General features: G+C 48.4%; 1 protein-coding gene across 2 annotated transcripts in view; it reads right to left on the reverse strand.

Moving 5' to 3' along the window:
* Positions 1-12,031, reverse strand: part of LOC144132594 (saccharopine dehydrogenase-like oxidoreductase) — a 71,263-nt gene extending 59,232 nt beyond the window's left edge. For both annotated transcript variants that reach the window (XR_013314873.1, XM_077665100.1), the window contains exon 1: positions 11,753-12,031. Coding sequence is in view for 1 of the 2 variants with exons in the window: in XM_077665100.1 (XP_077521226.1) it covers positions 11,753-11,930 (178 nt within the window). In the remaining variant the exon portion in view is untranslated. The remainder of the gene's footprint in view (positions 1-11,752) is intronic.
* Between the last annotated feature and the right edge of the window lie 2,769 nt (positions 12,032-14,800).

The raw sequence follows: 14,800 nt of genomic DNA on the forward strand, positions 1-14,800 counted from the left end.
CCCTCAAGAGTGGAAATGCGCCAATCTAGTCCTCATCCCCAAGCCAGGCAAACCACCAACCTTGGCCAACCTCCGTCCCATCTCTCTCACGTCCTGCGTTGGGAAGCTGATGGAACACGTTATCCAGACCAGACTCTCACGATACCTTGAAGACAACCATCTTCTACCAGACACTATGTTCGGCTTCCGCCCTCATTTAGCAGCCCCGGACATTATGCTTCTTCTCCATCATCAGGTAGTCATGAGACGTACACTAGACACGAAAGTCATCGTCGGCCTCGATGTTGCCAAGGCATTCGACAACGTCCTCCATGAAGCGATTCTTCAACAACTTCAAGCTCTCGGTGTCGGACATCGCATGTATGCGTACATCCGAAACTTTCTCACCGACCGCACAGTGCAACTTAAAGCCGGCACGGGAGATCCTTCCATCATCTCTCCGGGAAACCATGGCACGCCGCAAGGCGCCGTACTTTCGCCGATGCTTTTTAACGTCGCACTGATAGGCCTGCCGAAGCTACTGGCCGACATCCCCCACCTGCATCACAGCATTTATGCTGACGACCTCACACTTTGGATCACGCGCGGCAGTGACGGCCAGATTGAAGAGACTTTACAGACCGCGATCGAACGGATCGGAGATTATCTAAGTACAGTTGGCCTCACGTGCTCGGCGACAAAGTCCGAGTATATCATCATTCCTTCCCCGGGACGACGCCCTTCAAAGATACTTCCGGACATCAACCTCCAGGTGCAAGGAAACCCGATTCCTCGAACAGACAACATCAGGATCCTGGGCTTGCATCTACAGGCCAACGGCAGCAACAACATCACGATCCAACGCATCGACCAGTTGGTTGTTCAGATCGGACGCCTCCTTAAGCGAATCTCCAACAAGCATCATGGCATGCGAGAGTCCAACCTCCTGCGCCTCGTTCAAGCTTTCGTCTGCTCCCGCATCACCTACTCTGGACCCTACTTACGTCTCACTCGTGCCGAAAGCGAACGGCTAGACGCGTCACTTCGAAAAGCATACAAGCCGGCCCTAGGTCTTCCCATGTCCACAGCTACCCATAAGCTCATGGCTCTCGGAATCTCCAATACCGTGAGCGAACTGATCGAAGCAACCCTCACCGCCCAGTATGAGCGGCTCTCACTCACACACGCTGGCCGAGCGGTACTGCAGCAAGTTGGGATCTCCCCGCCGAGATCGGCCCCAAGTTACGCTGAACTTACATCGGAATATCGCCTAAATCTCCGCATTCCTCCCATTCCCAAACGGATGCACCCGGAACACCACGCCGAGAGACGGGCCGACCGGGCTCGTCAGTTCGCGAAACGCTTCAGCGGACGTCCAGACGTCACGTATACGGACGCCTCTTACCATCCATCGAGGCCAGCGATGGTGGCGGTAGCTCTCGCCCCTCACCGCAGCTGGTACACAGCCTGCAGCATTCGCAATGCAGAAACAGTCACCGCAGCTGAGGAGGTTGCCATTGCGCTCGCGCTAGCCGACCCTAATACCAAAGTCGTCATCAGTGACTCTCAACAGGCTATTCGCAATTACGATGCTGGCCGTATCTCTTGCCAGGCGTTACACATTCTACGTTCTACAGCACCCTCTTCCACATCTCGCTTACTTCTTTGGGCTCCAGCCCACGAGTCGCTCAGCGGAAACGCCCAGGCACACACTCTCGCTCGAGATCTCAGCTGCCGAGCCGAGAGTATGATCAGCCACCCTGCTTCCGCTGACACTAATATCCCACGCGCTTCACTATCTCTACTCACCACTTACACGGACATACTCCAGCACTACAGACTCCAAAGGTGCACATATCCTCCCGCACACCGCGATCTAACAAGACGCGAGGCCGTCCAATGGCGCAAACTACAAACTGGCAGATTCCCACACCCCCTCTTATACAGCAGGATCTTTCCGGAATGGATAGCCCCCATGTGTAAACACTGCTCAACTCCGGCCACACTCATACACATGGTGTGGACTTGTACACATTACAACAGAGACAACGCAAACACCCCAGAGACGTGGGAGTCTCTCCTGTGTACTTCCAAGCCAGCAGACCAACGCTGGCTTATCCAGCGCGCGGTGGAGGCTGCGGCATCCCAAAGGATCCCCGCCGACCTCCTCTAAGTCAGCGCAACCGGTCCTTTGACTGGTCCCCTGTTTTTGGGCGCAATAAAAGAGTTTACCTACCTACCTTGTTGGCGTTCTTTGACCCTCCTTGCTGCGCCGCCTCTTCTCCCCCCCCACCCCACCTCCTCGAGGAACGAAACAGTGGAGGGCTACTCACTCATATGAATTCAATTCAATTCAATTTATTCGACACCTTGACGATGTTGGGTGTGTTGACAAAAAGCCAGGAAAAAGGCTTGACAGGGGTCGACGCATGGCACCCTACAATGACTTGACAGCAGCATCAGAATGGCATACCGCGTGTCACATACATTCATAACAGGATCACTACGGGAATATGGACATAAAATAAAACGGCAAGTAAGCACACAGGAAAGAAAATACAAAATAATGAATACAAATCTCAGTTGCACGAAGTGCCGACGGTACCTAAGTGTACATCAATTTAAATGCCTTATTTACTGAGCACGGAAGAGTATGAAAGCATTTGGCGACCATAATTCGTTCGAGTTTTTGGCACGAACCATGTGAAACCAGTACGGGCAGCATACTTCAGTTCTTTACATTTTAAGCTCGACAGGTGCACCATAAATGGATTATTTTTTCTAATACTTGTTTTATACCGCCTCAGTAGTATAGATTCAAAGACTTGGGGAAAAGGGGGGGGGGGGGGGGGTTGATGCGAAGCGGTGCTAAAATCGATTATGTATGTTCAAAACGTGAAGCATTAACAACATTTCGAACAATATTCTTTTGCCGTAAATCAAAACCGTTTAATATTCATAAATGATGTTGTTCCCCAGACCAAAATACAATAGTTAGCAACAGGGAGGAAGAGGTATCGCACCTGGGACACAATACCAGCAACCTTGGACAATTTGTCCCTGACTTTTTCAACGTTTTCATCCCATAATAAATTTTCATTAAAAAGCACTCCTAGGCCTTTGACCGTAGGAACTATTTGAATAAATGAGGAACCCATTTTTAAATGAATTTGTAAGATAGCAGGATCCTTAGTACAAGGTCTAAAAAGTACAGCTTTGTTTTTTCCTGTTTTTATGATCAGTGAATTGGACTCAGACCATTCGTGAAGTTTCTGCAAACAATCTGTAGCTTGCTGTTCAAGATCTCGCACATGTGCTGCTCGGAAGAATAGAGTGGTGTCATCTGCATATATGACAAAAGTTGCAAGTTTACTTATACAGACTATGTCATTTGCATAGAGAAGGAAAAGCAGCGGTCCCAATATACTGCGTTTTGGCCCACCAGAAGACAGGTATATAAAATTTGATGACTCATTGTCTACTGTTACTTGTTGGACATGGCAACTAAAGTATGATATAATTATTTGATGAAAATTTCCGCGAAAACTATAGTGTTCGAGTTTTGCAAACATTGTGTTGTGATCGATGCGATCGAACGCTTTCGAAAAGTCAATAAAAATGCCGAGAGAGAAAAGTTTTTGTTCAAAGGACTCTAGAATTAGTTATTTTTGGGTTAGAAGTGCAGTTTCTGTAGAAAAGTTCTTCCTGAAGCCATGCTGGCTAGGCATTAGTATGTTACATTTTTCGCAGAAACTGGACATTCGCTTCTATAATATTTTTTCAAAACACTTCGAGAAAATGGGGAGGATAGAAATTGGGTGATAATTCGACAGGTCATTTTAATCTCCACCCTTATGAACAATGGCTACTTTGGCAATCTGCAATCGTCGGGGAAACACCGCATGTTCAAGGCAGCAATTAAAAATGCGCTCTAAAACTCGGCTAATTACATGGACTACATATTTTATTGGTTGGAGTTTAAGATCGCCTATGTCTCGTGACCTGCTGTTATGGAGAGTCAAAAGGCAAGTTTTGATTTCATTGGCGTCCGTTAGCATCAAGAGTGCCGTGGAAGAAACCCGCGAGTCGAGGCATTTGATATTCTGGGGGCCATGGTTGCCATCTACCAGTGACGCGAAGAAATCATTAAATTTTTCCGCCAAAAGTTTCCCACTGACTGGTGTGTTATCACCCAACACCTCAAACATGCCGCTGGCATGTCCACCTCGGTTCAAAACTTCAGTTATTTTTTCCATACAAGATCACTCTTGTTAATTATTTCTGGATTAAATAATTTTTCCATATACTCTTGCTTTGTTTGGCGAACAAAAGAAGTGACTTGATTTCGATGCGCCTTAAAAGGCGCTAGGTCATCAAGGGATAGGCTTTTGGTAAAGCAGTTGTAAAGATTCATTTTTTGTTTTATCATTTCAAGGCATTCTTTTGTTATCCAGGGCTTGCGGGCCTTGCGGGGTTTTTTTATAAGTCACAAGTGGAAATGTTTGGTCATAGACAGACTTAAATGTAGTAATGAAGGCACCATATGCGTCCTCTGGATCATTATTGCTGAGCACGAGATGCCAGCCCACGCCGGCAAGTGCTGCCCGAAAGGAATTTAATGTGGCCTGGTTTATACGCCGATACTGCACCACAGGAAACTTGCGTTGCTTTGGGGGAGTAAGGGAATCTACAAACATGAATATGGGTAGAGCTGGAGCAGAAACAGCGCGTCGTCGGTACGCGCGGCGCGCAGCTACGAGGGGCCGACAGGACAGTCATGCTGTTTGTTATGGCGTTATCACATAAGTATCCCACTTTTTTTAATGCATCCCCACTTAGCTGCCAATGAATATGCACAAAACGAATGGATGATTATTTTTAAAAGGAAAATCAGTGGCTCGTGTTTCAGTAACGTACGGCGCCAACGGGAGGCAAGAGATGGCGGCCGCTACCTCGAAAATTTGCCCTGCGCTCCTTTCTGTCTCTGGAGGAATTGATTTTGTTCGCTCACAAGCACCAAGTGGCTTAATCCTTGCGTTGCGTTATGCGCAACGAATATATTGCTCTCTCAATGCCGCAATTTGTTCTTTTTATTTTGTCTTGAAGAAGAACAATGCCCGAAAATTAACTCCCCCTTCGACGTATGCCACACCCGCAGGATATCCTGGGCAGCCCTAGGAATGGTAAAACAATAACCTACAACTTTTGGCTGCAAGTTTGGTCTATTTGAAAAAAATAGCAACTGCCTATCTTGGTTTTTCCGGGGTTTTGTTTCGTTATTGCTTTTTCAAGAAAATCAGGTGAAATATCTTCCCGACAAAATAGGATAGCGCTTGAACGATGAATCCACAAGTGCCGTCTACTGTTTCGCTACAGTCATTGATGTTCAGAGCACAGGACACTGGATCCTTTATTTTTTTTCTTATGCAATAATTCACCACCGTTCTTATTGTAGTTTTATTCGTGAAAATTTTATAATGCTATTAAAATAGCATGCGCTCAAGGCGTTCATATAACGCTAGTAGGAGATTTCACAGCTACCCTTCCATTGTTGGACATTTCATGGCTGATGGAATGGGAAGATGTAGCATCAGCTGCATGAGAGTAGGACGCCCACTATTTAATGAAGGCCATTCATGCAAATCGCCTTACAGTGCACCATTTTCTACTGATGATGTCAGTGCTTATTCTGTGTTCAATTTCACTTAAATTGGTTGCATCATTAATTATAATGACCAACCCATACTGTTACTGGTTCTTCTAATACTCGCCTCTCAAATGTTAAGTTTTAACTACTAATTAATTAATCCTGACCTTATAATGGAGTTCCATGTCGCTCCTGCCTGGGTTTAGAAATGACTGTTTTTCAAAATTTCAGTTTAACGTTAACGTAACCACAAGCCAAATAAATGCAATTTTAGAATTATAAAATGCTAATTCTGATGCATACAGTTGACAACGCAACGAACTTCCGCTTTTAATAGAGCATTCATTTCGAGCTTGGACGCACATTCTCAGATGGGACATATTCACTAATAAAATAACAGATGTTATGTTCATATGGTACATATATGCAGAAAACTGCCCCGTTTCCACTTTGTACTGGTGCTCAAGCGATGGAAAGAGTGATTCAGAGGGACCGTGGCGGACGCCTCAATGGTGTCACTGCAGGGACTGATCTGCCTGCCAGTCTTTTGAGAGCTGCTCAGTGATCACAAATAGTGGCCGCCTTACCAAAGAAATAATTGAAACCGTTCAAATTACTTCTGCCGCATCAGCGAGCCCACTATCATTCTCACAGAAAGGTAAATGTCGTTTCTGTCCGCGTCGGCGGGCGTAGATCTAGGTCTCTGTCTCTTCCCATAGTTTTATTTGTTGTCTTCCTTTTCCTGCTTCATGAGCATTGCTTTATTGTATTTTGTTATCCGCTTCCCTTTTCTTTCGCCGCCGTGATGCCTGATCAGTTGTTGTAGTGCGCGCTCGGCTGCTGGCCCGAAAGATTCGGGTTGGATCCCAGCCACAGCGGTCGCATTTAGGCGAAGTGCTCTAAAGGCACGCGTGTACTGTGCGATGTCAGAGCACATTAAAGAATGTACACCAGGGGTTCAAAATTATCCAGAGTGGCTACGGCGTCCTTCGTAACCCGAGTCACTTTAATTGTCCCAAAGCGACTTAGGTTACGAGGTTGAACCCCAGGTTGAACCCCATAAAATCGATCCAAACGCTTAACTAGCATTTCCAACACCTCCGTTCGTTCCTTTTACTCTTCGTCCACAGCCTTTCATTCTTGCTTTACGGTCATCTCGTACTTTTTCCGAGTGGTTTCCCCACCATTTCATTTAGCCAATCTTCTTCCACCTCATCCTCGAGCTTCACTGCTCACCCCTTGTAATTGTTCGTCAACTTTGCCCGCTTTCGCTGGCCGCCTACTTGCTCTGCAGTGCACTTTCCCTGCCCCAGGTGGTTTTTTGCTCTGTGTGCCTATGGTTGGCCATGCATCCTCAGCGTGCCCCGTTCAGGCGACATGTTCGCGGTTGGCTGGGTGTGGAGTAGTACCCGCGCTTTGTAGACTTCTTGCATATTTTTGCGTCTCCGAGGGATGCGCTTATCCGCTTTTATTATCCCAATGAGCTTAAAGCGCCACCCTTTCCCAACGACAATGCTCAAACTCGCTGAATGCAGAGACGCAGCAACGCAGACGGCCAGCTTTTGCTCTCCAGTATTCGACAGCAGCGCCGCGCGCAGCCGGCCGCTTTTTTTGCTTCAGCGCCTCCCATCGAAACCCACTTCGCTCTTGCCACTACAACACCTTCTAGAGCACTGTAGTTTTTATATAAGGACAGTTGGAAAACTTGCCCCCGGGAATAGGCCCCACTTCCGTTGCCACTTTCACCTCAAATAGGGAACACTAATCTCAAATAAAGCCCCTCAATGAAGCAAAAGTAACACAAAGCTTTGAACTTGCCAGCTTCCCTCATCTCCTAGCGCGCCGCCGGATAATCGAGCCTTCCATTGGCCGAGGCGCCGTGGTCACGTGTTAGCGCGCTTTTTTGCTCCGCAGTAAGGGCTTTACTCCGCAGCAGACGCCGGCGCCATTGCAGGGGGTGGGAGTCACGCTTCGTTTTCTTTTTGTGCAACAGTTTTGGCGGGAAGTGCTTTTCCATCTTTGACGGCGTCTAGCATTGCAGCGATACCGAGCTTCTGTTACGCGTATGGATGCAACAACCGAGGAGGCAGCGGGAAAAGATTTTTTTGTAATTCCGCCCGGAAAAAGCAAAGCGGCTCGCCGAAAGGTTTGGATGCACAGGATCGGCCGGGCAAACTTCGATAATGTGCTGGATCCGCCACTTATTTGTGAGCTGAGTGGCCGTTCATCAGTTGTCAGTCGTGTTTTTTTTTTCGGTTGATTTGGTGCGAAGCGCGAGCGACTGCCGCCTTTCTTCGCAGTAAATGCTGTTTGGCATAGCTGTAGATGGATTCGTTCACTCGTAGGCTACGAAAGCTGTGCTTCTTGTTCTCTTATGCCCACCGTGCCAGCTCTGCTAGATTCTGCAGGTGCAGCTTTGATGTTGCGCGCATTTCGTGGCGTGTCGACTTGGTACCAGTCAGACTCGTTCGCAGGCTCGACTCGAAAGTTAATTACGCTTCATATTATTTAAGCTCCCATGTTTACGTCGCTCGCGTTGGAGGTCTAGCTTTCATCTTGCGCACTGCTGCTTGAACCTTCGTCGCAGTTGGACTCCTTCGCTTACGAACCCCATGATAAAGGGGCGGTTCCCGCTGTCTGATACCCGCTGTACATGCTGCTCGCAATATATGTGTAGCTTTTATGTTGCGCGCATTGCTTGCCGTATTTGGGTCGTTACAGATGGGCTCCTTCACTCATGAATTCGATTATAAAAGGGTGGTTCTTGGCGTTTGAGCCTACGCTGTTCCTGCTGCACGCGGTGCAGGTCCATCTTTCATGTTTGGCGCATCGCTGGACATATTTGTTTTGTTGCAGTTGGACTCTGTCGCTCACGCGAACTCCACGCCAAAGGGGTGGTTATCGCTGTTGAAGCCCCCGCAATTCGTGCTGCTCGCGATTCCTAAACGAACCAACGTGTTTGCTTCAGAGAGAACTGAGTAAATTCGAGTTTTGATTTTCAGTTTTTGGGATTTTTTTCTGTTGCACGCTACTTCGACCGAAAGCGATTAACTGCGGCAGTCCTGGCTACTGCGCGTTAGGCATGGAGATTACAAAAGGGAAGGCAATGTTCTCTTACAAGCCATTATTCATATGGTGGCCCAAGATGATAATCACCTAAACAAGCAGCATTCGAATGACTCATGCAGCACTGTAGTTGCTCACGAAACAGCGTTTAAATGCCTTTTTTGGTTGCTATTAATCAACCCAAACTATTAACCCTACATCAAAATTCTGATCACAACCGTGTTACAGTGTGCAACTCTAGGGCTTCGTATTCGCCTATATTTACAAACAAACATTACGTGGCTGCCGTCAGTCGGAAATTTTTGACGGTATAATATACCTGCGAGATGTCCGAGGTATATTATAATCTCCAAGCTTTCCTGCGCTAAAATAATTGAAATTCAGACGAGTAATCACCTACTCACTGAATAGCACAGCCCGTTTCACGAGCGAACACGCGTTTGAGAGAATATATATTATAGGAGCATTAAACTGTCATCCGTTCAAATAAAGCCTAGGCCACGCATCTAGTCGCATGTCGGTCCACTTCCTCTTTACGGAGTTAAATTTTTAATAAGATTGGGCAAAAGACGCCGGTTGAAAAACACGACTCCGAGATATTCACTACAGTTTTTTTTTAATTGGTTTTTGGGGGAAAGGAAGTGGCGCAGTATCTGTCTCATATATCGTTGGACACCTGAACCGCGCCGTATGGGAAGGGATAAGGGAGGGAGTGAAAGAAAGGAAGAAATAGGTGCCGTAGTGGAGGGCTCCGGATTAATTTCGACCACCTGGGGATCTTTAACGTGCACTGACATCGCACAGCACACGGGCGCCTTAGCGTTTTTCCTCCATAAAAACGCAGCCGCCGCGGTCGGGTTCGAACCCGGGAACTCCGGCTCAGTAGTCGAGCGCCCTAACCACTGAGCCACCGCGGCGGGTCATTCACTACAGTGCCGCGAACTCGCTCGCTCACTCCACTTCCACCGTGTGCACCGCGTTCGAAGCGATCACAGTACGAAAAGATCCGATAAAGCAGTGCAACGTGGGTCGGGGCAGTTATTTGGGCAACTAATTTTTGTACCTCCCATGCCATGCGGCCGAATAAGAGGAAGAAAATCCAACAACAAATTCATTCGGACGCGGTCCGCTGCGCGCCAAAGCGCGAGCGTTCGGAACACAACGCGCTGAGTACAGTACAGTGTTGTGCGTTTTTATCGTGAAGACTTTCAAAAATTTCCCCGCCTCAACCGCTGGCTCATTTGCGGTGAATCTGCCTACAGAGCTTGCGTATTATGGTAACTTTTGTATCGCAGCAAGTTTGACAACGGTACTTACTGAGTTGAGTTGTGCATGATGCGAAAACGTAATCGTCTACGTAGAGATCGACGAACACACACCCACAGACGACGTTTTTTCGAAGGGCGGCAGTGGCGCTATCTGTTTTCGGCAGTTCAAAGCGTCACGAAAAGGCCGCCGAGACGAGCGTTGCAAACAATATTCTTTGAAAGGTATTCGTTGAATCAGTTGTTCTGATTTTTTTTCGCTCAATTAGCCGAAAATCTTGTAAGCGCTTCAGTTGAAGCAGACGAAACGGCCCGCGCTTCTTGCAATGCTCGCCTCGGCGGCCTTGTGGCGCTTTCGACAGCCGAAAACAGATTGCGCCACTGCCGCCATTCAGCGAAAAAACGTCGTTTGCGTGTTTTGGTTATTATTTTTATTTTGGTTCGCCGATCTCTACGTAGGCGATTGCGTTTTCGCATCATGCATGGCTCAACTAAGTAAGTACCGTTGTCAGACTTGCTACGATACAAAAGTTACCGTAATACGCAAGCTTTGCGTGCAGTTTCATCGCAAATGAGCCAGCGGTTGAGGCGGGAAAACATTTGAAAGTATTCACGATAAAAACGCACAATACTGTATATTCACTATAGTGCCGCGAACTCGCTCGCGCACGCCACTTCCAAGGTATGCTCCGAAATCAAAGCTATCGCAGGACAAAAAGTTTCTATAAAGCAGCGCAACGTCGGTCGCGGTAGTTATTTATGAAACTTATTTCTCGATCTTCCTTGTCATCATGTCATTTCGACCGAAGCCAAGGCAAAAAACGCCACACAAACTTCATTCGGGCGCGCGGTCTGCTGCGCGCCAAAAGGCGAGCGTTGGGAGCGTCTGCTAGCATCCCCCTGCCTAGGTGACGCCACGATCGGCGCCACCGTCGTTACTTTCTATTGCGGGGCTTTAATCTCAAAGAGACGCGAGCGCCATCTCTAGGGTTTTGACAGTACCACGTTAGTTTTCTTGGTTTTATCTTCGCCGCCGCTACGCCCATTGGCTGCGCTTGGTCACGTAGTGAGTTTTCAGCATAAAAGCCTGGTCTACGCTAGCTCGCACGTCGCGTCGTCTGCGCCGGGCGCGGCTTCCACGTATTGCTGAGTGCGCGTGCACTCTACGCCTGCGGTACGAGAAGGCAGGATGCTCGGGGTTGAGCTTCTGTCCGTAGATCTCGGCCGAAACTTAAAGCCCTTCTGTTTCTGTACGCCGTTTCCGTACGCACACGAGAAACCGTCTGCTGACGCTCCTCAAGCTGGAAGTAGCAGACGACGCGCGCAGCGCCACTGCCTAGGCCGCACAAGTTTTGGGTTCGCTCTGCGCCCTGGCGCGCCGCCGCAGTTTTCCCAACTGCTTTTATCTAAAAACGTTGTGCAGCGTTTTTAGACAACGTTGGATAAAACAAAGAAAACTAACGTGGCACTGTCAAAATCCCAGAGATGGCGCTCACGTCTCTTTGAGATGAAAGCGGCAACGGAAGTGGGGCCGATTCCCGGGGCCAAGTTATAGGGAAGTTTTCCAGCTGTCCTTATCTACAAACGTTGGCGGCGGCACGAGGAAGATCAAAAGGCGACACCACCCTAGCTTCGGTGATCGGACGAGAACCGGCGTATTCAGCATGGTATGACCGATGGCCTAAAAGACGGAGGCGCCTGACATGTAGGCTCCCTAACCACTTCCGCACTCCAGCGCCACCGCTGGAGTACACTTGCAACAATCACGCATACACACACAGGCTTGAATACTCACCTTCGAGCCCGAGGTTGGTGGCTGCCATGCGTAGCGTCTGACGCAGCCTGTCCGCGTTCCGGCCGGCGACGCCCCATCGCAGATCCTCGGAGTCCCGCTGCAGCTCCTCGACCACGAACGCGCCCGTTACGCCCGTGGCACCGAACACCACGATGTCGAGCTCCCGAGAAGCGCGCATGTCTGCGCCGCCGTGGCCGGTGCGTCGCTTCTCAGGCGCTTCACTGGAGGGGCGCGCCGTGTCGGTTTCGAACGGCGGCGGCGTGGCGGTCGTTTCTAGCGGCGGCGCGGCGCCTGGTAATCATCGGCGGTGGTGCAAGGCCATTTTTCAACGGCGGCGTGGAAAGCTAAACCACAAATTTACCAAGCTGTTTCGCTATGCCTTTTCGGGGCTCTGAATACAGATTGGTTGAAGGGTGAAAGAAATGCAAAATGTTCTGTAAATCTTTTGTTTTTTAGGCGCCATATTTTTTAAAAATTAAGCACATATCACAAGCGCGTACGTTGATTGTGCTTATATATTTCTTGCTCACCAACGTGCAGAACCTTTCTTGTTTTCTGCGTCGTAGTCGCAATTGTTTTCTTTTTGCTATATCCTTCGATTAACAGGTATTTTTCCAATTCGTCTAGAATCGTTAAGCCGGCACCGACGCACGTGGCACTCGATATGTTAATCATACTTCCACTGGTTCTAAATTAGATTGTGGTTATACAATATTCTTTACGTAAAAATAAACAGACCTTTTCTATGACCGGAGCCCTTCACTACGGCGTCTCTCATGTAAAGCCTGAGTCGCTTTGGGACGTTAAACCCCCATAAACCATAACCTTTATGACCAACTTTTGCTTGGTTCAGCCCTTTACGTGTCACCCAAACAGTAGATGTTACAACACAAACATTTCCATCTGGACAGTTTGTGAAATCACTTGTTCTGAATATTAATCCCCATATGTTTAAAGTAACTTCTCTTATAAGGGCCTTTTCCCGAAGTGCAAAAAAAAATACTTTTTTTTTTTTTGCAGCAGGTGAACATTTTTCTAGCTGAGATACGTTACGATGCGTTGACGCCGTTTTGGGACATGTCGTTGATTCCACCCGCAGCCACATTGCCCGCGACCCTTAAGTCGTGTTTTCGACGTTCCGAAACCGTTGTTTCTTCTCGTTGCGCTTTTGAAAAAGTTTCGGAGTGCCACGTTATTGTTGTCTGGTGACGATGCGCATGCGTAGATGCCCGGAGAGCAGGGTTGCTTTTGTTTGTTTTGTGTTGATTCATTGAAACACACTTGACGTGATGACTCCTTGACGTGGTTATATGCCTCAAACAGCGGAAAGAATTAAACAAGACAAAACCAAATCCCACACGCAGATAGATTTGCGGAGAAAAATATATTATGGCGCGCCGAGTGAAAACGGCGGCGGCGCGCCGATCACTTTGAGACGCCGCGGTACGCTACGGAGTCCATGCAGTGCGTGTCCGCCGACCAGGAGCCCTACTGCTCATGCGATGCCTTGCGCCCCCTCCCCTCACGCGTTACCCTCCCCTTCTGTTGACCCTCACCTCTGCCACCACAGCCTGGCGCAGTGGCGGCGATACCGCACAGCTCTGTGTTGAGTTACATGCGCCAGAGGAACATTATTTGTTTTGTGAATAAATTCTCCCTCTTTCTCTGCGTGCGCTCGCTTTGCAAAAGCGTGTCTGTGCGCCGCTCGCCACAAACACTGTGGCAAAGCCGTGTGCAGGTGTTTTATTGGTGCGAAAGCGTTACTATAGGCTATGTCGGCACCGGGACTGTCCGCAAAATGGAAAACCAAGAGTGGTGTGGTGAAGTATATTTATTTGTTTATTTCGTTAGTATCAGGGCCGTTCAGTCAGTGATTAAACAATATCGATTGAGACATTAGTCATTGGTCATTATAACATTTATCCTATGCAGTCTCTGCAGTGCTCTCTGGTTTACACCGAAAACCGCTTGTAGAGAGCTTGTATGTAACCGCCGTAGCCAGCAAATAGTACCCAGCCACATGCTGGCACGTCGAACGCAAGGATCGAGCAGCGAGTGGTAATACCCAGTTTAAGAAAGCAAATGAAAATAAAAAGAAACGAGGTAAAGTGTGAAAATGAAGGAGCGCCGACCAAAAAGCTGTAGTCAAGATGACAGACACGTTACGACTTTCACACGGAAGTCTTGTTCACTGAAGGAAAAAATTTCGCACACAAAGCTTAAGTACATTGTACTAATCGTCGCAGGCATCTAGCGTACGAGGGCGGTATAGATTGCCGAAGCCACGGTTGAGCGTGTGATCTGTTGTCTGGATAATCAGACTCCAGATATTGGCGTGACATCCAGTTTTTCTCACGGCCGGTAATTACCGCTTCTTCCCAAGCGATATCGTGCTTCGCGTTTTCAACGTTTGCAGCAAGTGCATTGGAAGCTGCCTTCTTGTTTCTGACATCATTCTTGTGGTACTTAAACCGTCTTTCAAAGTTTCCGCTTTCCCCTATGCAGGAGTGATCGCAGTCTGAGCAAATTACAGCGGAAAAATTTTCCTTTTTTTTTAGCTTGTCCTTTACGGCCACCGCCTCGTGACGAAGCTTGCACGCAGGAACATGAGCTATATGCACATCGTACAAGCGAAAAACGCGGGCCAATGACTCGCTCACGCCTGGCACATAAGGTATTGCAGCTCGTGCACGCCAAGGTGGGCGAACCGGCTGAGATGCTCTCGCTGCCTGTTGTATTACAGCGTCCACGAAGTGCTTTGGGTAGCCGCATTTGTTGAGCTCGCGGCGCACTTCGCGTGCGTCAGAGGCTTTGTCTTCAGGTATCGAGCATATTCTTTCCGAACGTCGGACGACGGTAGAAACGACGGAGCGCTTATTGTGGCCCGTAGGATGGACCGAATTAAAATGAAGGTACCAGCCTGTGTGCGTGTCATTTCTGTACAGCTTGAATGATAGGCGGTCATCACGTACGTCGCTCCACCATGACGTCCAGAAAAGGAAGACGGCCAGAAATCTCCTCCTCGACGGTGAACTGGATGGAATCTTC

Source organism: Amblyomma americanum, chromosome 5 (genome assembly GCF_052857255.1).
Source record: "Amblyomma americanum isolate KBUSLIRL-KWMA chromosome 5, ASM5285725v1, whole genome shotgun sequence".
In the NCBI taxonomy this organism is placed as follows: Eukaryota; Metazoa; Arthropoda; class Arachnida; order Ixodida; family Ixodidae; genus Amblyomma; species Amblyomma americanum.